We start from the raw sequence: 26,973 nt of genomic DNA on the forward strand, positions 1-26,973 counted from the left end.
GGCCAACCCCAGCCCAGGGGGGCAGGTGGCGCTTCCCCCGCTGCCCTGAGGCTCAGCCCACAGAGTGGAGGTGCAGAGTGTCCAGTCTGACCAGGGGCAGGGAGTGGCCCCCGCGAGTTCCCGGCATCGGTTGGCATCAGTTGGCATCAGTTTCCACCAGCCGCCACCCGTCTCTTGTGTCTCTGGGCTGGGCAGAGGCGCTTTCAGCTCCCAGGGGGCTGGCTGCAGCGGGTGGGGAGCGGGGATGTTGGGGGGGTGTAGGGGCAGGACAGGGAGGACACAGGGCAGGTTTTCTGACCCAGCAGACCGGGTCAAGGAGGAGTCAGGGTCCTCAGTGGCTTTTGCAGGTCTTTTATTGGGATTTACCAGGCACACGGCAGGCAGGGGTGCTGGGGGGCCTGGAGGCTGGCAGGCCTCCCAGCCCCCAGCAGGTCTTCATCTCTCTGGGCTCTCCGGCCTTCTCTCGTGTTCCCTCTGCTCTGCTCTCCTGCTTCTGTTCGTTCTCGGCTTCTCCTGGCGTCCCCGTGACGCCGCCCTTAAAAGCCCAGTCTCGGCCCAGGTGAATCCCATCTCCCTAGGCCCACCCCCTGCTCCAGGTGCCGCCCTCAGGCCTGCATTCGGGACCGCAAGGATCCATCATCTCCTGATGGCGGGAGGGCAGAAAAGCCTGATGCTGTCACCTTACCCTACAGGGGGTCACAGCGGGGTGTAAGGTCACAGTGTTGGGAGCCCTGAGCCCACCGGCCCTGGCTCAGCTGGCCGCATCCCCTCCTCCGGGGCGGGCCGGGAGCGGGAGGGGCTTTGTCTAAAAACACCTGTTGGCGTCCACGGTCCCCGCCGGAGAGAGGACGCTCGCTCGGGCCGGCCTGCTGAAGTCCCAAGGTGAAGGGGAGAAGCCCCTCTGGGGGAGGGGGCTGTCCTGAAAACGGGGGCTAAGGCATGCTTAGTTTTGCTTCTAAACCGCTCGCGTCTCCCCCAGGGCCAGCTGTTTGCCCTTGGCTCAGGCCGGAGCATCGCCATTTCCAGTGAACAGGCCCTCGGGAGCTGATGTGCTGGGGTTGGCTTGGAACAGCGGGAGTAGCTGGGCCCTTTGCTTTGAAGTGCGAGGCCTCTGTGGAGCCCGGGCTCCGCTGGCGGCGCTGGCTTGGGCTCGAGGGCTGGCGGCGGCAGAGAGACTGGCTCTCGGGTCCGTGGCCTGGTCATCCAGCCTCGGGGCTTCAGCGAGGGGGGTGCAGGCTGGAGGCGCCTGGCTGTGACGGGTGGTTTCGCCATCGGCAAGGAGGCCTTGGGTGCCGCCGGCGCGGTGGGACCTGTCCTCGCCCCGGGTGGCTGACCCCCCTCCTGCCCTCGCTGGGCTCTGCCTCCCGCCGGGGCCCAGCCGGGCTCCACTCCAGCCTGCGGCTCCCCAGGTGGCCCCTGGAGGCCCGGCGACCCGGCTTCACCCCCAACTCCCTGAGGGCCTGTGCTGGCCTTGGCGTGATGTGGGGCTCCCTGTGACCCCACCGGGTCCTCCGTCAGTGGTGGGCAGGTGGAAATCAGGTGACCGGGGCGCCCTCTGCAAGTGGCTCCAGCTGTGTCCTCGCGCGGCCACAGCCTTTTCAGTCGAGTATGTGAGAAACGCGGGGCCCCGCCGTGCTTCGACGCCGGTCTCCACTCCCAGGACGTGGGGCTCTGGGAGGACTGGGGGATGCTGGCCTCAGAGACGGAGCTGGGGGTGTCTAGGGGGCTGAACCCAGACCTCCCCAGCCTCTTAGCTCCTGTGCGAGGAAGCTGCGGGCCTGTTCCTGGGGAGGCGGCTGCTCCGGAGCTTCCCCTGGGGCTGGTAGGTAAGGGCGTCTCCCCCAAACCTGGAGGACCCCTTTGCCTTTTGGTTTTGGAGGGTGAAATGGGATCACCCTATTGCCCTAAATCGACGTCAGGTAGGAAAGCTGGGGGGCGTGGCTTCGCGACCACACAGAACGTCCTTCCTTGCTCAGTGGGGGCCGGTGCCATGTGTGCTTCCACCTTTGTGGGCGCAGGGGTGCCCCTGCCTGCCCGCGGGCCCTAGTGGCCCAGGGAAGGGTCACGGGCTCTGAGGGAACTGCCACGCGGAGCTCACAGCTGGCCCCCCATCTGACGTTTGGTGGTGGGGAGCTGCGCCCCACACCAGGCTGGGGCTGGGAATGGAGACCAGGCTGTCCCCATGGGGGGCCCAGCGGGATGCCTCCCCCAGAAGGTTCTAGAAGGCACTTGTTTACTGGTAGAGTGGAGGGAGCCCCCCCCCCAGGGCTGAGCCCAGCTGTGAAAGGCCTCGTGCTTGGTTAACAGGCTCCAGGTGGGGGGTGAGGAGGGGAGAGGCAGGAATGCGGCCCCCCACTGGCCTCCCTGGGGAGAGGGACAATGACTTGGCGATACTGAGGAGCATTTTTGTTGTAAAGAAATGCAGATTCTCAAGGTGTGATGGGAAAGCCAGGCAGCCCAGCGGGCCCTTGAGGGAGCGGCTAAGGCACGGGCGGGCTGGAGCGAGGCCGAGCGGCGGCTGCTGGGGTGCTGGCCCGGCTCCCTCAGGCAAGGCTGGAGGAGAGGCGAGGGGGTCCGGCCGCCCTGCCCAGCCAAGGGCCCAGGTCAGGCAGCACCTGGCCTAGGAGGGGCAGCCCGCGCCTCCCTGCTGGTCGCGCCTGGCTGCGCTATTTGTTTCCTGGGCTAAGTCCTAAGACTGAGTGGGGGAGCCCTCGGCCTCCTGGTCTGCAGTGAGGACTGGCAGTGCCCCCTCGTGGGGTCTGGCTCACATGAGGCCCAGCGGCTGGTTGCACCTGCTCTGTGGCAGGGGAACCCCGCTGCGGGGAACCCAAGGCGCCGTCTCCCTGGCCGGGTGCTGGCGGAGCTACCAGCTGTTACTTGATGCTCCCAGCCTGCCGCTGGCTAGGGAGGCGCGGGGCGGGGGTGGTGGGGGGTGCTGGGCCGGGCTGGGGGGTCCAGGGGACAGCAGGAGAGGGGGAGGAGGTGCAGGTGATGCAGAGGGGCAGTGGCGGACAGTCTCAGGGTGCCTGCCGGGGCCCACACATGATATAAAGGATCAGGGACGTCGGGTGAGACCGGCCGTCTTGCTTCATGTGTAGGACAAAGTTCATGTGTAGGGAATGGAGGACCCTCGCCCAGTGGGCACAGGTGTGGAGGGAGGGCTGGGGGTGCAACACCCCAGCTCAGGGAGGCGCCAGAGCCTCTAACCTGCAAGGGCTGGTTCTCCTGGCAGAACCCGCGGCGTGAAAGTGAACTAGTCAGCGCCACTGCAGAGGAAGCCTCTTCAGGAATCGGAAACAGTAACTTTAATTTGCTACTTTTCATGTTGAAGGCTATCACAGTATTCACTTTAACAGGGCAGGTTGGCCTGGCTTCGGGCGTCCACTGGCCCTGCTGTGGGCAGAGGCTGTCCCAGCACCTGTCTGTGGAGGCCTGTGGGTCCTGAAGTTTCCAGATTCTGAAAAGTGGCCCGTGAACCGTTTTCTTGGACAGCTGCTTCCCCTGTGGACTCGGCCTGGCGCTGCCTGCTTCAGAGAGATCTTGTGGGCGTGGGAGGGAGGAAGGAGAGTTTCAGGCCCAACCCCAGCGCTCCTCCCTGGTCAAAGCCCGGGTGCTTGAGGATACGCTTTTTTATAAAGTCTGGGGGGAGGCCCGAGTGCAGCCGTTCGCTAACAGGCCAGGAACTGACTCGGTCCCTGAGAAGCTAGAGGTGGCGTGTGCTGCGGGGTGCCACGGGAGGGCCTTTTGGTTTAGGCTGCCATCCCCTTAGGCTCCAAACCTGGCCCAGAGCTGGCACCCGGGTGGTTGCTTCTCTGGCCCCCATCTTGGCCTGCCCTCCGGGCCAGTGGGGTGCTGACCCTTAGAGGTCAGTGCCAGGTCTGCGTTTCGGGGTCAGCCCGCGGGGCTTGGTGACCCCGCTGACTCGGGGCAGCTTCGTCTCAGAAGCGCCCTAAGGCGGGGTCCTGGGCCGAGGGCTGGGACCAGGCTGGCGTCCTCACCACCCAGCCCCTTTCCCCGCGGGCCGAGGCCTGTAGTGTTTATCACGAGACCCGCGGGGACAGGTCCTGGCACGCGCCTGCTCTGCGTGGCTCCTGATCGATGGCAAAGTGTGCAGCGGTGACTGCACACAGGCGTCTGCGACTCCGGGTCGGGTGAAATCTTGGAAGGGACCCCCCAGCAGGCTCGACAAGGCTTTTGTCCCCCTTCCGCGCTGGCCTGGAGTGTCTGGGGAGGGGGGGGGTCGGGGCAGGCCCCTAGAGGAAGAGCTCCTCGCAGAGCTTGCGCGTGTGCTCGGGCGCTGTCACGGTGTAGCCCACGGTCCGGGGGTCTGTGAAGATCTCGTGGTCGTTCCCGCCCTGCAAAGACAGGGAGCGGATGGAGGGCCTCCCCAGGAGCCGGGAGGGCTGCATCAGTGGAGGAGCAGGGGCACAGGCGGGGCTGAGGGGCTCACCCCGCTCCTGGGCTGCAGGTCAGCCAGGAACATGGCCGGCCACGCCGTGAAGATCTGAAGCTTGTTTTTCTCTAAAGCGAGCAGCACGGTGGCTGACAGAGGCTCAGGGCCGGCCGTCAGCCTGAGCCTGCCGGGCTTCTAACAAGCACAAGGGGCCTGGCAGGTCCCCAGCCCTGGCGCACGCGGCTGTCTCCTGGCCGACCAAGGCCACCGGCCACCTGTGGGTACCCGGCCTGGCGCTCACGTGGTTTGGCTCCAGCTCACTTCAGCAGCTCCACGTGGCCGGTGTCTGAGCAGGTTCCACTGCTGATTCGGGGCTGCTGGGCCCCAGACCCCAGCTTCGCGCGCATCACCTCCTGGAGGCCGCTTGTCTGGGAGGAGCTGGGCCTGTGTCTGGGGGCCCTGGCCAGGGTCTCCTGGCCGGTCTGTACCCCTTCCCAGGCTAATGAGTCCTGCTCACAGCCACTCCCTGAGACCCAGAGTCCTAGGATAGGCCCTGCTGCACTCATGGGATTTCCTCATAAAACGGGGCAGGCAGTCTAACTCGCCACGGGTACTAACCCCTTAGCTGCCACACAATGAAAATAACTGCAGAGAAAATGGGTTTTCCTCACATAAGCTTTGTAGGGAAAATTGACACCCCCTGGAAAGGCCAGCTGACACCCGAAGTCACTCCATGCTCGTTCTGTAACCCAACCCCAAGCAAGTGGCCCCCCAGGTGAGTGGAGTTCAGGCCTCAGGGCGGGCCACAGCGTCATATGAGGCGGCCAGGAACCTGAAGCCCAGCTGGGGCCTGTCCTTTCCCTGGGCCAATTTTGGGGAGCTGGCAGGGCCTCACAGGCTGATGGAAAGAGACTCTGGACCGTTCATTTGGCCCAGCCCACGGCCAGCACCAGCTGCTAATCAAGTAAGGATGAAACGAGCACTAGCAATGCTCCCGGGGTTGGCTTTCCCTTAGGAGTGGCTCCGCAGAGCACAGGGCCCGGGAGGAGCAAGCCTGTGCCCGGCCCAGGCCGCCACACCTGCCAGGGAGTCCTGCTGACTTAGGGGGGCCTGTGTGGACCCAGCCGGCTCCGAGGCCCCACGGGGCGGAGACCACCGGGCAGGGAGCGGGGGAAGCGTGAGTAACGTGCGGAAAGGGTGCTGGCGGGAGGGGCAGCAGCAAGGAAAGGACTGAGAAGCAGAAGCAGCCGACGGGGGCCAAGGAGGCCATGAGCCAGCACCTGGGAGATGCCCCTGAAGCAGAAAGGGCTCGGTCCTCCCTGGGGCGAAGGGCTGAATGTCTGATTTGGCAAGTGTCTCCCCAGGTCCTGTTTGGGGGGGGGGGGTTGCCCAGAATCTGAGGCTGCCTAACTCTCACTTAGCAAAGGCATGTCCAGAGAGAACACCACCCCGAGAAGGGACCCCTCACCCCACCCTAGGGGCCACTCGCCTGTCCTTTCTCAACCCTGAGCATCCAGAGGCAGCAAAGCCACAACCCCCAGCACCCTCTGCCCAGAACTGGACTCCCCCCCACCAGCTGGGCATCTGACCCCTGCTGCACACGGGGGTGGGGCCCGCTGGGAGAGGCCCTATTTGGGGACAGTAAGGTTGAAAGGCCCCCGGGTTCAAACACTGGATTTGCATTTGCGCCAAGTTACTAGATCCCCGCAGGGGCAGCTCCACTTTCCCCAGCTCCCAGAGGAGAGGGAAAGCTCCAGTTTCCAGAGAAGATAAAGGGAGGGAAGGCGCCAAGGGGCGGGTAGATCATATTCCTCAGGGGGCACCCCAGGAGCCTGAGCAGTCCATTATGGTTAAATCCCTACAAGGCGGAGGCCTGAGGGCGGGTGGAGAGTGCTAGCAGGTGCCGACAGGGGCCACACCATCACACTGATGTGTCACAGTGGGCCCTGGACGGAGCCAAAGGGGAACACAAGTTGAACGGGAGGCGGCCTGCGGGACAGGAACTGGGGGGGGGGGGTGGCCCAGGCCGCCCCATCTCCCAGGCACTGTAGCTTGGAGTCCAGACCCTGTTGCACGGAGACCTTATCTCCGGTCAGTTTAACAAGCATATGGGATTTCAGGGATTATGGGGACAAAGGCCAACGAGACAAGGCTCAGTTCTCAGACCAGGTGGGTATCCCTGGGGAGCTCTGTAAGGCCGCAACCAAGCTGGAGGCAGAGGAAGAGACTGAGGAGGAGCCTGAGGAGACAGGTGCCCAGCGTGTGGTGATGCCGGGAGGAAGACAACGGCGAGTGACTGCAACACAGGTCTGCAAGGCACGCCCTCAGCAGCGCCGTCCCCAGAATGCACCGTGATGCCACGCGGAAAGCCTGGGCCTCTTGCTTTGAAAGTGAGAGGCCACCCTAGTGTGGCCTCAGACACTGGACATGCTCCGGTGTCTCAACCCGCAGAGGGGACGCACTTCATGCACGCTCTGATTTTCTACAATGGGTGCAGATTAAGAATCACGGAATAACCCCTTTCCACAGCACTGCTGTGAAGTGGGGGAGAGGTAACCAAGGCAGCGGGTCAGAGGAGACAGCCCTGTCCTCCCCTGGAGAAGGCCCGGTGGAGGCGCTACCCATCACGCCCAGAGGCTGGCTGTCCTGCTCTGCCCTGGGCTTCGGAGGCCACAGGACGACAGCAGCTCAGAGGCCTGGTCCAGCCTGCCTGTTAATAGCTCTCTCGGCCTGGACAAAATAGTGCCGAGTTGGGGGTGCTGAAGGAGCGCCCAGTCCCTCCTGAAATCTGGGGTGAAATGTCATCAGTTTACTTTTTCTATCGCCAGCCAGCCAGCGCCTGCACCCCAAGGGTTTTGTCTCCCACGCCTCTCAACTGAAGGAAGTGGTGCGAAGCCATTGCTCAGGCCATCAAGCTCCTCGTTTGTGTGGAGCGAGGTGGCGCTCACTCACCCCCTGAGGCTGTCCTCCGGCACCGTCCCGCCGGGAACAGCTGTTGGGGCCAGTGCCAGCAGCCTGTCAGCAGCTGTGTGACTCATCCCGCTTTCTGGGTCCCAATTTATCATTTTGAAAGGCGCTAACAAGACTAATCTACCTGGGAGTCCCTTCCACGTGAAGTGGAGGCCTGGCTGGCAGGCAGGCCCGCCCACGGGCCTCACTCAGCAGAGTGGGTGTCTTTGGAGGAACAGGAACCTCCGTATGTGCAGCATTCAGGATGCACCTGGGGGGTGTGGACGGTCATGAAGACCAACAGGGCCCCTGCTGCAGCATGTCGGGGTACAGAGGCCGGGGAGCCAACAATAGGTGGCAGACCCCTCAGGCATCAGCTGCTGGCACTGCTGCCTTCTATATATTCGCTCTTGGACTTGGGATCTTGCCTCACCGCCGCCAGCGCCCAGTCCCCTCTGTGATGCCCACGACCTAAGTCCACCTCTCTCGTACTCAGACTGTCCTCTCCCCCAAGAGGAGAGCCCCTGTCCTCTCCCCTTTAGGTACCTGGCCCTGGGGGAATACAGCAGGAAAACCGCACAGGGGGCCAGGGACTGAACGGCAAAGAGGCCATGAGAGCTGGAGGCAGGAGCTCTGAAAGGTACACACGGGAAGTATTTAAGTCAACAGCCAAAAGGCTTTGGACAGGCTGACCCTGGCCTCCAAGAGGTGTGGAGTCTGTGTGGAAAGGCCGGAGCGGCGCCACACCCTCCTCAGGCCCGCCTCCACCATGCAGGCAGAGGACAGGCAAGGGGCCAGCCCCCACGTCCACGGCCCCGAGCCACACAGCAGTGGTGCCGCACAGACCCTGCGTACTTACTGGCATAGTTTTGTCGCCAAAGAAATAAATGGTCTCGTAGCCGTCGCTGGCCACGTGGCCCAGGCAGTATCTCTTGTCCCATCCGTCAGGAAAGACATCGATGCTGATCTGGCCTCCTGCCGGGCGGGGGGGGTGGGCATAGAAGCTAAAGGTGAGGAGGAGGCCGAGGACGTGCCACTGGGGGCCCTGGACAGAGGTGCCCCCACCAGGCCAGCCTCTGCTCCTCTGCTGACACACGAGACGGATCCCCTCCCTGCAATGCCTGCACAGGGGCGCCTGCGTCCTCCACCCCCCTGAGAAGCAGGCACAGGCCAATCTCAAGGGCTCCCGACCACAATAAACTCGTGGCAAACGGTGCCCACAGCTCAAAACGCACTGGGACACGCAGTACCTATGGAGAAGGTGACGCCTTTCCCTGCGAACTCTTCTCGCAGATCTGCCACGAATTTCTGCCTTATGTTTTCTTTCTGCCACAAACAAAAAAGACAGCAGTTGTCAGCTGCATGGAAAACCCACCGTAAGGGCCACACAGGGCCGGGACATGCCAGGAAGACTCACCTGATCGAGTTCGTGGAACTCAATTCGTTCTTCTTGGCTGCAGTTTCTTCCAATTGGGGACACATTTAACATTCCATTTCGGAATTCAATGAAGGTACCCCTGGGGGAAACGAGGACAGAGGCACGTCACGATGTGGGTGACAGGGGGACGAGCAGGCTGAGGGCCAGGCAGCCTCACAGAGCAGAGGCGGCAGTGCTTGCCCGCCGGGCCACAGGGCGACACGAGCCGCGTGTGGCCAGGGAGCCTTGAACAGGGCTGATCCGCGGTGAGATCAGGTCTCATAGGCTGAGCGTGAAAAAGGGCCCTCACCACCACTAACGAAGTCTACACTGGCTGTATGTCAAAAGGATCACATTTTTGATCTACAGGGTTGAATAATTATTGATTTCCTATTCCTGCTGCTCTTTTGTTCTTATTTTTAGGTTTTGTCTTTATTTCTATTTTGTCCCTTTTAAAGTTGCGTTACAGTCTCTCCCTCCTTTCTGCTTTCTTTTTCACGCTGGCTGAGGAACATTTCAACAGGCAGAGGTGCTGTCTCCGCGCTGTTTCCTGCAGGTTGCGCAGTGGACCCCAGCTCCACTGCTGGCGACCCGGACGCCGGTCACATGCGAAGAGGCACAGGGGAGCTTCCCGAGCCTCTCCCAAGGAGCCGCAGTGGCCACTGAGGAGCTGAGCTCCTGGGGGAGGCGGTGGCTACATGGCTGACATGATTACAGAAAACGAGACCAGCCCCACACTTTAGTTACTTCAAAGATGTTACAAAAACCATTTCCCCTCACTGTGTTTCTAATTTGAACCTCAAAATAGTTTCTTAAAAATGCAAATGACACGTAAGCTATTTATCCCCACTGATGCCACTGAAGCATTAGGTGACAAACTGCTCAGAAGTCTCCCGGTTGGGAACGCTGGTGACTGTGCAGCCCTGGTCCCTTCTGCCACTTCAGTCACACGGCCCTGGCCCCAGCCTCCTGTGAACACTGGGGTGTCACCCGTCTGTGCAGAGCAGGGACCCGAGTCCTGGCCTGCGCTGCCTCTCCCCAGCCTTGCTGCCAAGCTCAGCAAGGGGCGAAGGGCTCTGGTGGCCTCTGAAGGGTCCGTGAGAAGCAATTATACCGGCTGAGGTAAGAGTGTGAGGCAAGCCAGGAGCCAGGGCTACTCAGCCAGCGTGACAGCGAGCCCGTCCTCACCCGGCCCCAGGCCCCGTGCGGGCACTCACACAGAAGGCAAATGACAGCTCTGGGGCTTCCTTAAGAACCCCCATCAGGGCGGGCCTGGAGCTGGTACAGACCAACCCTATTGTCACAGCTTCTCCATGTACACTGGGGTACCAGGGAGACTGGTGTTGATTCCGGGGTGACCCTAGGGCTGTGGGTCCGAACTATCAGCATTAGAGCCTATGCGTGTCCCCCCAACTCAAGGATGGATTTTAACTGCCATTCCCCCAGCAGAGGAAGGCCGTGGTTTCTCATGTCCCAAACCAGACTGAGGTGATTTCTCAAGCAGCCATTCCCGCCTGAAGATCTGGACCATCTGAAGTGCGGCGGCAGCGCCCCAGCCGGTGCGGGGCAGTTACGAAAAAGGGGACAAACGCTGATTGAGGGACAAACGCTGATTGAGGGACACTCAGTTTGGCCTCCTGAATTCACCAGCAAGTCACGCTACTCTGACTACACTTCCCACGCCCACCTCCTCAGGAGCTGGTGGCCTCACTGAGTTAGGTCCGTGCCTTATCCTCCCTTGGTGCTTGAGGGTCACAGTAAAGATGGAAATGACTTGGGACGTAAGTTGTGCTTTCTGCGGGGAGTTTCAGACCCATGAAGAGTAAACAGAACAGCCATGAGCCCACGTGCCATCACCCTACTGCACCAAGACCTGGCCAGGCCCAGCAGCTCGTCTGCCCTCCCGGGACAGATACAAGAGGGGAAGCCCTGGGCCCCGACTGAGGTGCTGAACAAGTGGCAGGGGTGGGGAAGGGAGGGAAGGTGGTTTTGTGACTTCCGACAGCCTCCAACAGAAAGTATGGCCTGAAGTTCAATTGCCACCTCAAAAATGTTGCGCCCCCCAGATGTGTATTAAGTACAGTAAGGGGATGTGTATTAAGTACAGTAAGCCGAGAAGAAAATGCAAAGCATTTCAAAGAATCCCCTGCAACCTCACTACCGAGAAATAGGAATTGAGATAAGACTCAGACCACAAGGAAGGTTCCCACAAGTCAGAAACCTGAGGGAAGTGGTCTGTGACGGCCTGGGAGGTGGGGGCTGCTCAGCTGCTAGGCGCAGTGGGCCACCTTCACCCATATCTGCAGCCACAGGCCCAGGGAACAGACTGTTCTCGCTCCCAACGCGTGGTCATGCCACATGTCACCTCCGCTACTGCTGGCTTCACAGAAGGTTCCTGACTATTCCTTACTAAGGAGTAGGCACTGGATGGAAATTAGCACCATCCCTTCAAATGATATTCCTCTAGGGTCTAGGGGGCCCCCTGGCTAAAAACAAACCCACCTCTTCTTCGGCAGTTTAATTTTCGCAATGTAGCTCAGGCAGTAGTTGATTAAATCCTGGATCAGGGCCTCACCCAGGTGTCCTTGGATATTCTGGATAAAGAAAACGCAGTCACTTGATTCAGCAGGAAGCCTGTCCAACACGGCCCTACAGGAAGCCGGTCTCTGGGCACTTGGGGTGGAGGGGCGCTAGGCTGATGGAGCCCCCACTGCCCCCTCTTCCTTTCTCTCTCCCCTCTGGTTGAAAACATTAGGCAGACCGGGAAGGGCTTTTGTTAAAAGCATTTTCTGCTTCGTTACTCAAGATTTTTGCATTCATGGTCTTTTAAATGCTTTATGGGAGGCCCACGATGGTTTACTGCTACTGGTCTGAGTCCACTGAAATATCCACGGACAGCGATAGGAAATCTGTTTGTTCCAGTCTGGCTCTCTCAGGGCTGGCCAGAATGCTCTCACGAGTAACAAGAGCTGCACGTACTTTTAACAATCGCTTGCAGCGAGAGAGCCTGCCCTGGTCTCTGCTCTCTTAATGGAAATACCAGATTACCCTTAAAACACAACCAAAAAGCAATGATAAAAATTTAGTTAATAATTTGGAATCTGTAACAGTCGTATGTTTAACATTTGAATTGTAAAAAAGATAGAGTGATGATTCGGTCCCACCCCAGTTCTGCGGGCCCCAAATGCAGAGGCACTCAATGTCAAATATTTAGGAAACAAGTTCAATTCAGTGTCAAATTTTCAATGTCAACTATTTAACGTCAAAATGTTAGGAAACATTGGACTAGCAGCAAACGCTAGCTTGGATACTTCTCAAGAACCTACCTGTTTAGACAAGAACTGGCCATCTTTGTATGCTACCAAGCCATTTTCTGGAAACACATAATCATATTTTTCAACCACTACAACCAAAACAAAAGAAAACTTAGAATGCAATGAATTGAAACCTGTGTTTCTATTTCTTGCTGTGCACTTAGCACCAACACAACTGTTAAGCTCCAGTAAGGAACATGAAAGATTTCCTTCATCCTGGGAAGGTGGGAAAAACCGCCTTTAAAATTATTTTCCTAAAAGGCTCTTAATTTCAAATTTAAAAGATGACGACTATGCTGCAGACAAGAGACTTGCGGGGGTTATTTCAGGTCTTTGCCGCAGCCTGCCTGTCTGGGAACAAAGCCGGGATCCACCACAGCTCCCCAACCTCACGTGAATTCCTGTCACCAGGGCAGTGGGCGGGAACATGCAGATTGCCAGGCTCTGCTCTCCCCATCCTCAGTGGCCAGGCTAGAAGTCATGGAGACAAACGAATAAGCCTTCAGGAGATTCTCAGATGCGGCTGGAGTTGGAGACACTCACAGAGAGCTTGAAGGCATCTCAAAACTCAGGTGCTTGTAAAAATGAATATCTCCCCGGCACCCTGTGGGTTGGGAAGTCGCCGTCCTCTGTACTTTAAAAAGTTCCCTGAGTGTGGACCTCCCCAGTGGCGCAGCAATTGAGCACTGGGCTGTGAAACTGCCCGCAGCCTCTGCAGCACCAGTTCAATCCCCGGCCACCGGGAAGGGTCCCACATGGTGAGCAGACCTCTCCTGCCGCCCGCTGCTCCCCTCAGTAGCGTACTTCATCAGTCTGCCTGCTCTGCTCCCAGCTCTGGCTCTGGTGAATTCTCTCACCCTCCCACACTTCTGACTGTACCCAGTGCTTGTATAAATCAATCAATCAATCTTTAAAAAAAAAAAAAAAGTTCCCTGGGTGATTCTAATATGGGTGTGTTTTCAATTTCCTTCTAGCTCGTGGTGGTTTCAATCCTGGTGTCCTGACGCATACTCTGAAATGCCGCCCTGCACCGGCACATCTCCTCCCTGAACATGGGGCAGATCCACACAGGATTGGGTTTAGAAGGGCAGTTGGGCCCGGGTAATGGGATTTCCAGGTTTTCTGGCCCATCATGGTTATTTTTTTTTTTAAATAAGGTATAACTGACAAAATAACATTTGGTAAGGTTCTGGTGTACGTTTACAAATAAACCCCATTTATATAAGCTGTGAAATGATCGCAATTAGTTAAACACCCTTCACCACACATAGCCATACAAGTATTTTTACTTGTGACAAGTACTGGGGACAAGTCATCAAGATGTGACTGTATAACTTGCCCCCAGCTGGGCCTGGTAATTGGGGGAGCCTCCTCCCTCCCCTGCACTGTTCCCAGAAGTTGCTCCAAGGACACAGCCTTGAGAAGATGTATAAAGTGTGGCTGAGACTATCTGGACTGCAGATGTGACTGAGCACAGCTAAAGCCTTGATAAGACTTTCAGATGGCCTGTTCTGTTCCCCACTCTGTCTCTGGTGAATCCTCTCACCTTCCCACCCTGACAACTCTGGCCTGTACCGCAGCTCTTGTATACATAAATAAACAACTCTTAAAAAAAGACTTTCAGATGCTGTGGCGGGGTCCAGGGTGGGGGGTACAGAAAAATTTTGTCTTGTGGCATCCAAGACACAGTCTTAGAAGTTTCCTTGGTCATCAAAACTGCCCCTACCGATCTGGAGTGGCCTGCTGTTTCTTCCATCTCTCCGCACTCTCCCTGCAGGGATGGGTGGGGGCTCACATGGAAGCTCCCGAGGTGGTAACCTAATGCGGAGATCTTCTAAGAATTGCTCTTAGCAACTTTCAAGTATGTACTGGAGTATTACATACGGCTGCTGTTGGGGCTCATATTTTGTCCCAAAATAAGTGAAAGTGGCAGCCTGTTTTGATGAAAGTTGCTTGAAAAACAGCCAGTGCAAGGAAGACACACCTACGCCCCCAGCCCCCATCTCCCACGGGAAAGGCACCCCCTGCGGCAGGAGGCAGTGCGGCACCCGAACACCAGTGGGAGGGAATGCAGGGTGGAGAAGCTGTGTCAATGCACTCTGCTTAGCTCCTTACTAACTAGCACCCAAGCCCAAGGTCTCTGATTGTCAGTTCCTCACAAATGTACTGTTTCTTTGTCTGAAAGGATAAACCAGCTGCCCAGGTCGCTTCTCAGGTTCCATATCCACAAGACGAAATGACCTCTTGTCTCATGACAACAGCAATGTTTTTCTTCTCCCATTGACCTGTCTCATGTCAATTTAATTATACCAACCAAAAGAAGTTAGAAGGGGAAGTTTCTCCCACACCACCATGCTGTACCCCACTGTGCTGCTGCCGTGTCTCTAAGCAGTGCAGCAGGAGGAAAAGCCAGTGTGAGTGGAACAGGGTCGGAAAGGGACTGCATGGACTATTCTTTCAGTACCTGGGGTCCCGCAGTGCAGCCCACAGATCTGGACTGGAAGATACTACATTCCGTACAGGGCTGATCAGCTGGGAGTGATTTTGTCTCCTATGTGTGGAGACATTTCTGATTGTCACAGTGGGGGTAGGGGTGCTACTGGCACCTAGTGGGTGAGCCCAGGGATGCTACTCAATACTCTACAGTGCACGGGGAAGCCCTGGCAACAGAAAATGATCTGGCCCATAGTGGTAATGGAGCAGAATGAATGACCCTAATGCAATCTCTCCTCCCACTCTCTAAGCCAGGCACCCTGGGGCCCCAGGGCTGGAAGGATCCATAGTCCTTGTCTTTAAGACAGGCAAATGCCCCGGTGGTCTCCAGTATCAGAGAGCCCCATGTCAGCAAAGCTGTGCAGCAGCAGCTCATGGGGGTAGCTGCCGAAACAGGTCTCTGGTGAGGGGACCAGTAAGCTCCTCGTTTACTGGGGCCCTACACTGGAGATTCTGGCTCAGCAGGTGGGGGAGCAGCCTGGGCAAGTCATGATCAGGGGATTCTGGGAAACACTGTGCTAGGGCAACAGAGAGGAGACCACAGCCCCAGAGGGCAAAGGGCGATGAAGGGACCAGTGAGTTCTAGGCAAACTGAGACACTCACCTTTCTAGGTGAGTCTACCCATGTATCTGAGTACTAAGCACTCCATCAGCAACCCCAGAATTTATTTATAGGATTGAAAACAGAAGAAAAATGGAGGCGGAAGCTGGCCATATGGGGCTGGGGCCGCCTATGATACTTGGAGGTTCCAGGCCGTGCCCCGCTACTAACACGTCCATCTTGCACGGAAGCGCCACCAGCCGTGGACAGTTTACCGTCATGTCCCAGTTGCTCCTGCACTTTTTCCAAGTCTGACCCGCCCACGACTCCGATTTTGATCTTCTGCCTCAGTTTCTGTAGAAAGCCATCCATTTCTTCGGTAATTTTCTACGTTTGGAGAAGGAAAACATATCAGCATGAGCCACAAAGTTACCGAGAGACTAAAACTGCAAGGGTAACACGGCGCTCACCTTCACACACGCCGCTGCGGCATCTAGACCTGCAGACAGTCCTGAGGTTTTAGTTGTCCTTTGGGGACATCCAATTTTTTTTAACCAGGAAAAATCTCATTAAATTTGCGTACTGTCCTAGCCATTCTTCTCTGTATTTACATGCCTGTCTTTATGCACACAAACAGGTCTTATTTTTCAGGACATAAGTAGGTAGGTTCTTTGTCTTGTGCAGTGACTTGTTTTTTCAGCACTGACTTGTGCTCTCTACATGTCTACACACGGATCTAGCACGTTCCTTTCAAATGCTACATCGTACCCCATTTATGGATTTAAGTTGTTGATTTTAAAACCAAACAGCATAATGAGATTAAACAGGAAGTTCACAACTGATTACAAAATCAAAAAGCATGAGAATAAGGTCACTAGACTTTCTAGTCTTTCCCAATCTATAAACTGGTTGCGACTGAGCAATTTTATGCCAGTTAATTTCGAAACCATGGGTTAATTCAAAGGAAACTATAAACTAAGATGATAAGATAGCCGTGTATTGGAAGTTGAATCACAGTTAAAGTCTTCCGTCCTTACTTTTATTTTTTTTTTATTTTTTTTTTTCTGTCATTACTTTTAGCGATCTTAACTACACACTGACGGCAGATCTGCGCAAATAAAGGTACTGCAAATTTAAAATAAAACCACACACAACTGTTCAACTCAACAGTATATAAAGATCCTGAGTTCAATTTTCTTTTTCTCAAAACACACACACACACAAACACACACACGACTAAGATCACAGAGACTGCTTACAACAGAGTGCAACCTCTCCTACCTCCCCCAAGTGAATCTCCACCTAGGTGGCAAAACCTAGAACTGCACTAGCACTAGCAGCTCAGAACAGGAGCAAGTGGGCAGAGTCCTCTGCTTGCAAAACATTAAAAATGCGGCACTAACAACAGTGAGCCTCCTTCACACAGAAGCCTGAGGGGGCGGCGGTGAGCTCTTAAGCCCCGTGCACGCAGTGACCCAGGGCTGTGTGGTCAAGCAGCAGGCATGTTCTGCAATGTGAACGGAAAGCAGAGGCAGCTTTTGCTTCCAAGTGGCAGAAGTGTTTTGTGTTTTTTTGTTTTTTTTTGTTTTTTTTGACAGAAAATGAGCCCCAGCTGCTTGTGATCCCAACAGAGCATCAAAACTACACCCCATGGCAGGAGAGATCTTCAAACAAAACTGCCTCAGCAAAGCTGTTGGGTTCCCATCCAGCCCTTGTGCTGACAATGACAGGAATTCTTTATAAAACACCTCACACAAAGCAAAACACAGAGAAAGATGCAAAAACTTGAAGGCAGGAAAAAACTTAAACATTCACCTTCTGAAAAAAAAAAAAAAAGAGGCTGTTTTTGAGCTGAAAAAGAAAACTGACCAAGGAGTGGCGGCAGCGCGGGCCGACCCCCATTCCTGTGCTGTCCCGTCCCTCCGTCCACAGGCGTCGAGGCCACAGCACAACTGAATAATTGTGACACCGGGCCTGGGAAGTCTCAATATCTACTATCTGGTCTTGTAACAGGGTGGTCCCCAGGAAAGGGGGAAGTTCCAGGTTCCCTGCCCCACCCAAGGGAGGGTGGAGCTGAGCAGGAAGAGGAGAAGCTGCAGAAGAGACGGAGGAAGGAAGGAAGCAGGATGGAGCCAGGAGACACGTGAAGAAACTGCGCTTGTCTTTTGGTCGTGGACTGGGTGACACAGATGTGGGTGAGACCCGTGGGGAGGTGACCGTGGCAGCTTTTATCTTGATGTTGATTTTGCTCTTTTTCTTCCGGGCTTGTCTGGTTGTTTCTGACCCTTTTCTGTGGGTCCCCACTGGAAGGTGCTTTAGACTTGTGGCAGGCTTTGGGGCCTTGCTCTGGGCCGATCCCATTTGGATGGACTTTTACCCGCGAGGGGACGGGTAACTTTGGGTGCTTCATTTAGAAACTAGATTCTTTGCCTTACCTGTATTGTTTCCTAGTTTTATTAAAGTTCCTTCCCATTAAAGTCTCCTATGTTTTGTGTTGATGCAGCGGATGGCAGAACCCATTTAGAATAGGCAGGTTTGCGTGGTTTGGGCTGCCCCTCTCCCTGTTCTATAACAGTCTTGGGCAAAAAAATGTTTGCCTACGCCGGGACCAGGCACTAACTACTACTGGGGGTCGGGGAGCATGACCATTTTCTCAGGTGTGATCAGGATCCTCAAATCATGATGGAATCATGATGGATGACTTCGTCCTCAAGCTGGCGCACCTCGATGCCCAAGGCCAAGGAAGCAGCGGGGCAGAGGTTAAAAAAAAACAAACAAACAAAAAAAAAAAAACAAAAAAAAAAACAGGGCCTCCCCGGTGGCGCGGCGGTTGAGCGCTGGGTTGCGGGGCTGCCCGCAGCCTCTGCAGCGCCGGTTTGATACCCGGCTGCTCCCCGGCCACCAGAGGAGGGTCCCACATGGCGCGCAGACCTCTCCTGCCGCCCGCTGCTCCCCTCAGCAGTGTGCTTCGGTCCTTCTGCCTGCTCTGCTCCCCGCTCTGGCTCTGGTGAGTTCTCTCGCCCTCCCGCGCTTCTGGCTGTGCCCAGTGCTTGTATAAATTAAAAAAAAAAAAAAAAATCTTTTAAAAAAAAAAATTTATATGTCAATTATACCTTTAAAAAAAAAAAAAAACAGAGATCAAGTTAATCTGGCAAAATATCAGCCTTCCTTGAGTTCAGGCGGTGGAGATCTGTTATATGCACTGCTTTCCCAGTGATTCCTTAACGTGTTTGTGATAAGAAGGTGAAAGCAATTCACTTAGGCCTACCCGCCCATTCTCGTGGCAGACCTTTGTTCACATCTTGGCGGTTTTTAGATGGAATGGCATTCCTTAGGAAAACACTTGGCACAACAGAATTCTACTAAAACTGTGAAGAGTGAAGTTAGTGAATTCCAACTAGAGTCACCTGCTTAGGGCAAATCCTGTTTTGACAGGTGAGAGATAAGAGAAACCTGTTCTCCTGCCTCCACACTGTATTGTCCTTATCAAGTTCTGAGGATGTATGTAATTGTGGATTCCTTGTTCTGGGGATTTTGCTTGGCGCCCAAAGTTGTTGCTGGTCAAGCTAAATGTAGAGTCAGGAAGGAAGCCTCTTCCCAGCACAGATCTCTTGGCATGAGGATATCTGCTGAACACAGCAGGCAGACATTATGGTCAGATTAGCAGAACCAGCTCGACCACCTTGAAAGGAAGTTGAGTGTAAAACAAGGACTAGAGACAGGGTGTTTTGATCAGCGGCAACAATGGAGCCCCCAAGCAAGAGGCCCTATTCACTCTCTCATGCGCCAAACTATTATGCATCCCCAACCCACATCCCCACCACCTCCTCTGAATCTGATACCAAATAAATGGGAGACTGGACTGGAAACTGGCACTGTATCTCCGGAGATGGCAGCCCCTCTAGGTCTCTCTCTCTTACTACTTGGACTTGGAGTTATTTATCCTCCATCCTGCCGCTCCCAAGGTTGTTGCCCCGCCAGGCGACATGTAATGAGGAAGGGAAAGGTTGTATAAATGAGTTCCTCTATTGCTAACATCTTTTTACGTCTTACCTAAAGCACTGAGCACATAAACAATTTTCTTTTAAAGCACAGATTTCTTTTTTTAGTGTTAAAATGATTTATGTTCACTGTAAAGAGTTTTGTGTTTCAAATGTTTTATGGGAACAACTATGGGTGCCTGGCTTCTTCTCTAGTTCATACTTTATGCTTATAGATCCTGAATCAGAAGTGCTCTCCTGAGAGGCACACCCAGCAACCAGATCAGCTTCTACCTTAGAACAGTGGCAGGAAACACTGGCAGATAATCACGCCTTGTGGACCTAAGGCGTGTATCAGATCTGCTATGTGAAATCCAGCAGGTAGAGACTATAGTGTGTTTCCTTATGTTTAAGGAAACAACAACTATCCAGTAACAACAACTATCCTACTCGGGATGAAAGAGTTTGAGGGGAGGGTGAGGGGGTCCAGTGATAACACGGACAAAGGCTTGCACTTTGCAAACCTTCCCACCACAACCAAGGGCCAACTTGAGCAATTGCTTGTTTTTGCAATAAACAAATAAGATAAAGCTTTACTGGAACGCAGTTACTGTGTCAATCTATGGTTTATGGTTGCCTTTGCGTTAAGGTTGCTAATTACTACAGACCATATGGTGGGTGAAGGCAAAAGTATGTGCTCTCCTGCCTTTTACAAACAGTGACTTGCTGGCTCTAGATTACAATGGGCTTTTAACAATCTCCACATGTGAGCTGACCAGTGAACCTCAGAGTCAAATGGGGCATTTGGGGAACTTGCAGTTGTGTATCACCACTAGGTACTCTTAATACTAAACCTAGGGCTCAGAAGGGTAAAATGTGTCTAAGGTTGCACATGGTTGGTGTGGAATTCTGCTATCACCCAGTCATACTCAGCGGGGTGGAGGTGGGGATAGAACTTGAAGCAAGGAAGACCTGGTGGGTCTCAGACTCCAATGTCTGTCAAGTGGATTCACTGACCCATCTGAGCAAGGGAGCGAGGGTGGAGTGAGCGTCCTCACAGAGACTGATCTTAATCGAAACCCATCTGCGTCTGTGGTAGCCAAATCTGGAAGTGGGAGGGAGCAAGTTTCCAGGAATCCAGGAAGGCTTTCTCGGAAGGCATCCTGTAGCAATCCGGATCTACTTGGCCACCCCAGTACACCCCAGGAGCTGGAGAAGGGGGGCCAGATATTTACTATTACTGTCACAGCCTACAGAACGCAAGACATTTCCAGGGACTTTTAATTTCACTCGACCCTCACAAACCACCACCTGGAACAAAAAATGCCCCCATTGCAAGTGTAGATATTGACTTGCTCCAGGCCACACAGCTGTCAGGAGGTAGAGATGACACTCGACTAGGTCTGCTTCACCTGGAAACCTGTTTCCCTTATCAGGCTGCTGGGTCATACAGCCCTCGGGGGGCAGGGCAGAGGAGGGCTCCCAGCTGCGGAGAGGGCTGAGCTGCGATCAGACCCAAAGCTCGGAGAGTCCAGAAGCGCGTTTTCCAAGCCAAGTTTCTTGTTGGCAAGTTTTTCGGGCCGTCCCATGGGTCCAAGCACCCCGAGGTCCTGAGGACGAGGCTCGGGGCTCCGCCTCCCCCCGCCAGGGCACCCAGAAGAGAGTTCAGTCCCACCAGGGGCGAGCGGCCCTTGGGCCCCCTCGACGCCCACCCAGCTCCGCCTGGGAGCGGCAAGGCTCAGCGTCCGCCCCGCCGGCCCTCCAGCGCCGCCTACCTGCCGCGGAGCCGTCAGGGTCCCGTCCACGTCGAAGAGGCAGAGCGCTCGGCCGGGCGGCGCCATGTTCCCCGCTCCCACCGCACTGACGGGACGCGTTGGCGCCGGAACTACACCGGGCACTTCCGGGTTCGGCCCCCAGGCCGCAGAGCACGCCGGAACCCACAAAGCCCGGGACCAGCGCCGGCAGTTCTCGTGGGACCACAAGTCCCAGGATACAGCGCGCCTGACGCGAGCCTATGACGACTGAGCATGCGCTCTTGAAGGTTCCGGGAGGCCGGTGGGCGTCACTTCCGGCAGCCTCCAGCGGGGTCATGGTAAGAAGAGTGCTGGGAACACAGGGAGGGGGCGCGCCTCGAGGCTCCGGGTCAGGGCCGGGGTGGGCCGGCAGGTGCCTGGGGGTCAGACTCGGAGAGTCCGCGGACGGGGCCCCCAGCGACCCGCCATGTCCCCGCTTCTTTGCGTTCAGGTCGCGTGTGCCCGCCGCGCTAACAGCCCGAGCGCTCACATTCGGGGACCTGTTGTAAGGGAACCGCCCCCTTTCCTGGGGACCACCCTGTTACAGGAACCACGTTCGGGGACCACCCTGTTACAGGAACCACGTTCGGGGACCTATTGTAACAGGGTGGTCCCCAGGAAAGGGGTTCCTGGAACCTCCCCCTTTCCTGGGGACCACCCTGTTACATTTTGAGGGCTTTGAAACCATGCTCCCAAGGTCTGCCCCGAGTCCCCACCTAGTGACTGCAGGAGCCACACTCGGCTGGAGGAGCCGGGTCGGCGCGCACATCCGCCTCCAAAGCATCATTCATTCTAGGACTTGAGGTGCAGAACTGTGCACCCAATGAAAACCCTTGTGCTGCGTGGGAGCCTCGCTCGGCTTTGCCGTTCCCCCCCCCCCCCAGACTAGGCTACAAAAACAGTAGTTCCCGTCAGCACCCAAGATATGCTTCAAGAAGTTGACATAGTTGCAGAATTAGTATGATAAGTATCTCACGCATTTGTCCCCAGAAGAGATCCATGGCCTAGTTTCTATTTGGGTACATGTTCAGACATTTGTTACGGATACAGTTGAGTCTCCCCAGGTATTTGTTGCATGGGCGAAGGCTGCACTTCCTTCCTTGTACCTCCTTGAACTGCCTGCAGTGGAGAGGATCAGCTTGAGAGTCGGACGGCCCCACTCACCGGCTGTGTGTCTTTGGCTAAATTTCTTTTCTTCTCTGGGTTTAGTTTCCTTAGTTTATATAGTAGAATATGCAAAACAAATTTGACCTTTCCTTATTTACCTTACTACAGTGGAGGGAGTGGTACCCATCTCACACGGCTTTCTTGAAGCTCACATGAGCTGAAGCACCTGGTTTTCACTTTCTTGCAGTGTCTGCTGGTGGCCACCGCACAGGATTGTCGGGAGTCTCTGTGTAAGATGTTTTGCAGATGCTCATGTTGTGATAAGCATGGTTGAGTTCCATGAGAGAAATGGTTTCCTGTCTCCTTTCCAGGCTGTCCTCCTACAAACTGTGGCACGGTGGCCAGGGCCAGCTGCGTGGGCAAGGCCTCTCTGCGGACTGTGGTGCTGCAATGCACCGAATCCTAGGAGGTTGCTGGGGAGCGGGTCATCCACCTCAAAGGAGAAACCGCCAGGCCCTGAGGCAGAGAAGTTCCAGATGGTCTACCGGTTCGATGCCATCAGAGCCTTTGGGGTCTTGTCCCAGCTGAAGGTGGCACAGACGGCCCTGACAGTGGTAGCCCTGCCTCCTGGCTGGTACTGGTACTCCCAGGGCCTCATGACACTCGACAACCTGTGCCTTGCAGGTGGAGTAGCAGGCTTTGCCCTGACCATGCTGTGCTGGATGAGCTATTTCTTCCGGAGGCTGGTGGGATTCCTGTACGTCAATGAGGCAGGCACAGTGCTGCGTGTAGCCCACCTGACCTTCTGGGGCTGGCGGCAGGACACCTACTGCCCTGTGGCCGATGTGATCCCCTTCACGGAAACCAAGGACCGGCCCCAGGAGCTGTTCATGCGTATCCAGCAGTACAGTGGGAAGCAGACCTTCTACCTCACCCTTCGCTACGGACGCATCCTGGACAGAGAGCGTTTCACTGAGGTGTTTGGGATGCTGGACACTCGCAAGGGACCAGCTGGGCGCCAGGCCTCCCGGTAGCCCTGGGGCTCCTGGCTCTCCGACAGGAAGATGGAGGGCTTGGGGGAGGCTGAAGATTGGGGTCGGCACACTTGGCCAGGGCCCCTGGGAACATGTCTTTTGGGATGAGGAGATTCATGAGGCAGATACTAACAGCTTTGAGAAGAGATCCTTCGTGCAAATTCTCTGCACTGTGTATGACATTTGGTCAGGTGGTGACCGGAAGATTGCATTCAGGGCTAGCTCTTGGAGGAAGCTGTGTCAGGCTCAATAGTACAGTGTTGCAAGGCCGGGAGATGGGATGGCAGGGGGAGCACACAGTGGGGAGTCAGAGACGGTTCGGATCCTTCTCACCTCCCTGGCTGGGCAGACTAGTGAGTCTCTCGCAACCTGGGTCTTCACATCTGGGAAACAGGAAATCCTGCCTCCAGGTGAACGCCTCCAGGCCGGCAGTGGGGCGCTCCTGAGCCCCTGGCGGTGTTCCCCCCCCCCCCACCTGAGTGGAACCTACAAAGGAGGGACTAGGGTCACCTGGCCAGGGAGGGGGCGGTGCCACAAGTGTTACTAGTACTATATATTTGTTATGCAGTGTGTAATGGAGTGAAGAGGAAGGCAGATGTGATCTTTATGATTCTGCGACTCAGAAGCCAATAACTGAAGGTCATGTTGCTTTTCCAATCTTTAATTGTAGTAAAACATGCATAAAGTTAACTTATCCTTTAGTGTACAGTTCAGCAATGTTAAGTAAAGTATAGTCACTTATACTTGAATATCCAGAATTTTTCATCACCCCAAACAAACTCTGTAGCCACGAAGCAGTGGCTCCCCCCGCTTTGCTGAGGGTTGGTTCCTGAACCTGATCTGCTCACTGTGGGAAGCCTTTGCGGATCAGAGGGAGGACAGAACAGTGAAGATGTGGAGAGTGTAAGAACAAGAGGAAACGGCTTCTGTGTATACATATTTAAAGATGCAAATGAAATAACAGGCTTATGGATTTGTTTCCTTTGTGTAGTTCCCACTGCCTGTTAGTTCCTGCCACGGGAGAGGGTGGTCTGGGGAGTGTGGGGTGTTTGGGGACGGGCACCTGTGGCCAGTCTGGGCATGGCTGTGGTTTTCCTAGGTCGAGGGATGGCGCGGGCTCTCCTAGCGTGCAGTGGACCTTAGGGTGTGGCCCAGGCCTGGCTGTGGGCCCAGGGCGTCCTGGAGGTCAGTCCCACTGCTTCCTCCAGGTTAAGTGGTGGTCCACCGACTTAAGGTTTTAGGGTGAATTTACTTTAAAAAAAACCTGACCTGCCCGACCACTCCTCACCCGCTCCACCTCCCCGTTCCCATCCAAGCCACACTCTGCTGCTTCCACCCTCCCCCACTGCGGTCTCCTCGCCGCAGCCAGTGAGCTGCTAAAACCCAGAATCCTGTTGTAGCGGCGAAAGGGCACAGGGCAGGTTTTCTATGACCCGAGCAGACGGGGTAAGGGAGGAGAGCGTCCTGAAGCCCTTGGTGGCTTTTCAGGCTTTTATTGGGATTTACCAGGCACACGGCAGGCAGGGGTGCTGGGGGGGGACAGGAGGCTGGCAGGCAAGTCTTCACTCTGGGCTCTCCGGCGTCCTGTGGTGGTCGCTGCTGCTCTGCTCTTTCCGTTCGTTCTGCTGGCTTCCCCGTGACGTCGCCCTTATAAGCCCAGTCTCAGCCCAGGTGCACCCACTTACGCATGCCCACACCCCACTCCAGGTGCCCGCCATCAGGCACGCATTCAGGACTGCAGGGTTTCATCATCCATCCTAATGGCGGGACGGCAGGAAAGCCTGATACTTTTTTTTTACCCTACACCTGTCTCTGCTGTAACAGCCCAAGTCCCTGCATCTCTGCCCCAGCTTTCTTCTCTAGCCCGTAACTCTGCTCACTCAGCTGTGCTCCTCTTGCTGTCGCTCCAGTCAGGGGACGCTTCAGCCCCAGGGCCTTTGCACTGGCAGGTCGCCCGGCCTGGACGCTCTTCTCCCTAGACACCTGCATTGCAGTCCACTCGTTTCTTCCTCTGCCTAACGGGCGTTGTTATTTAAGCTGGAGAAGATGAAGTTTTAATTGCTTGAGTCAATCATACAGCAGTTACATACAGCTGTTGGCCCCTCGCCTGCTTATCCCTTCCTTCAGTGACTGCGACGTCCCCAAAGAGACGGTCTGTGCCTATGAGGTATCTCAAAAGGTATTAATCATTTGACCTTGACCTCATTGCAACCCCAAATTAACTCAAATAGCTGCTGGTGTTGGGCTAGTGGAAAGCAATTACCTGAGCAAATCTGGTCTCTGGGATTCTGATGTAGTTGGCCTGGGGTGGGTCCCCAAATCGGTCTTTTTGGTAAATTTGAAGCTAATTCTGAAAGGCTGGCAGCCTGGGAGAGTTCCGGGGCTAATTTTTTGCCTAAAGAATATGTTCTCCAGGCTGGCTGTGAATGTGTGGAGTCACTAGAGGTCCATTGACCAGACATTGCTAGCGTAGCCTGGTCTGATAATCACAAACCAGGGCCTGGGAGGTGAGAGCTGGGATTCTTGCCAGCCTTGGCCTCCACTTCCACGGTGGTCAGCCCACGCGGTACCAGCAGGGGGCACACAGACCAAGCGCATCACTTCCCTCCCTGCAGTCCCGGGACCAAGCCAGCTCTCCAAGTGACAGTGGGAGCCGGGCTAGGGCTTCTACAAACTCAGTAGTGCAGGCCTTAGAAGCTGTCCCCGCCCCCCAAGTCCACATCCACAGCGATGACAAATTCACCTGCGCTCAACCCCTGTAGTTTCTGGGAGAAGCGGGGCCTCCATTTTTTTTTTTTTTTAAGATTTATTTATTTATTTATACAAGCACTGGGTACAGTCAGAAGCGTGGGAGGGTGAGAGAATTCACCAGAGCCAGAGCGGGGAGCAGAGCAGGCAGAAGGACCACAGTACACTGCTGAGGGGAGCAGCGGGCGGCAGGAGAGGTCTGCGCGCCATGTGGGACCCTCCTCCGGTGGCCGGGGAGCAGCCGGGGATCAAACCGGCGCTGCAGAGGCCGTGGGCAGCTTCGCAACCCAGTGCTCAACCACTGTGCCACCGGGGAGGCCCCATTTTTTTTTTTTTAAGATTTATTTTTATTTAGAACTGGGGCGTAGGTCAGAGGTACAGGGTATGTGTGAGGACTCACCAGAGATAGAGTGGGGAGCAGAACAGGTGGATCTACTGAAATACACTGCTGAGGGGAGCAGTGGGGAGACAGGAGAGGTCTGCTGCGCCATGTGGGTCAGCTCCCTGGCCGGGGCTCGAACTCATGCTGCAACGGCTGGCGATAGCTTGACAGTGCTGAGACTTTAACCCCTGCGCCACCGGGAGGCCTGGGGCCTCTGTATGTTTATGCTTCCCAAGTAATTACAAGGCGCTCTGAGTTTTGAGAATAATCATGTGGGATTTGCTTTTCCCAAAAACTGCAGTAAAAGGTGAAGCCACTTCCCAGAAAGTGGAAGTGGTCTTTAGCGTCAGGATGGTGGTGATTATTTTTTAAATTAAAAATAAAATAGGGCCTCCTTGGTGGCTTAGGGGTTAAGTCTCAGCACTACCACCACGATGGCCATCCTGTGGCAAAGCAGCCTGAGTTCAATCTTCGGCCAGGGAGCTACCCACATGGCGCAGCAGACCTCTCCAGTCTCACCCGCTGCTCCCCTCAGCAGCGTGTTTCAATAGATTCGCTTGCTCTGCTCCCCACTCTGTCTCTGGTGAATCCTCTCACCCGATGCACCTCTGGCCTACACCCCAGTTCTTCTATGCAAGGAAACAAAAAAAAACTGGACTCTCTACAGGGAAGGATTGGAAGCCAAGCAGCCCTTAGGACATAAGATGTGAGGACAGAGGCAGGATAACAAGCACCTGGGAGAAGTGGAGATCCAGGTGGTACAGAGGAGACCTTTTTGAATACCTGCTGGGTTCTAAAAAAAAAAATAAACTAGAAAGAAAC

The 26,973-nt window shown here is 55.5% G+C and overlaps 2 protein-coding genes across 4 annotated transcripts; one reads left to right on the top strand and one right to left on the bottom strand.

Annotated features, from left to right (window-relative positions):
- Positions 1-3,040: 3,040 nt before the first annotated feature.
- Positions 3,041-20,975, bottom strand: PMM2 (phosphomannomutase 2). Of its 3 annotated transcripts, none has more exons than XM_054693854.1 (8): positions 18,515-20,749; positions 15,383-15,494; positions 12,086-12,162; positions 11,262-11,353; positions 8,760-8,859; positions 8,593-8,668; positions 8,202-8,317; positions 3,041-4,355 (listed from the first exon to the last, which is right to left on the bottom strand). In XM_054693854.1, the coding sequence occupies exons 2-8, from the start codon at positions 15,477-15,479 to the stop codon at positions 4,254-4,256; spliced, it is 660 nt and encodes a 219-aa protein (XP_054549829.1). In that variant the 5' UTR covers positions 15,480-15,494; positions 18,515-20,749; the 3' UTR covers positions 3,041-4,253. The 3 variants fall into 3 exon arrangements, with proteins under 3 accessions (XP_054549829.1, XP_037363523.1, XP_037363522.1); XM_037507626.2 differs by lacking the exon at positions 18,515-20,749 and adding an exon at positions 15,578-17,890; XM_037507625.2 differs by lacking the exon at positions 18,515-20,749 and adding an exon at positions 20,863-20,975 and having other exon boundaries at positions 3,042-4,355.
- A 171-nt stretch (positions 20,976-21,146) lies between these two features.
- TMEM186 (transmembrane protein 186) lies at positions 21,147-25,794 on the top strand. Its single transcript, XM_037504577.2, has 2 exons — positions 21,147-21,179; positions 22,359-25,794. The coding sequence occupies exons 1-2, from the start codon at positions 21,177-21,179 to the stop codon at positions 23,019-23,021; spliced, it is 666 nt and encodes a 221-aa protein (XP_037360474.1). The 5' UTR covers positions 21,147-21,176; the 3' UTR covers positions 23,022-25,794.
- The last annotated feature ends 1,179 nt before the right edge of the window (positions 25,795-26,973 follow it).

The sequence above is a fragment of the Talpa occidentalis genome, unplaced genomic scaffold (genome assembly GCF_014898055.3).
Source record: "Talpa occidentalis isolate TD23 unplaced genomic scaffold, MPIMG_talOcc4v2.1 talOcc4.12, whole genome shotgun sequence".
NCBI classification, from domain to species: domain Eukaryota; kingdom Metazoa; phylum Chordata; class Mammalia; order Eulipotyphla; family Talpidae; genus Talpa; species Talpa occidentalis.

Coding starts and splice junctions, on each gene's coding strand:
- PMM2 (XM_037507625.2), bottom strand. CDS start 20,928: ATGGCGCCGCCCGGCCGAGCGCTCTGCCTCTTCGACGTGGACGGGACC. Junction 12,163..15,382: donor GGAGCAACTGGGACATGACG/GTAAACTGTCCA, acceptor TTTTGGTTGTAG/TGGTTGAAAAATATGATTAT. Junction 11,354..12,085: donor GCCAGTTCTTGTCTAAACAG/GTAGGTTCTTGA, acceptor TTCTTTATCCAG/AATATCCAAGGACACCTGGG.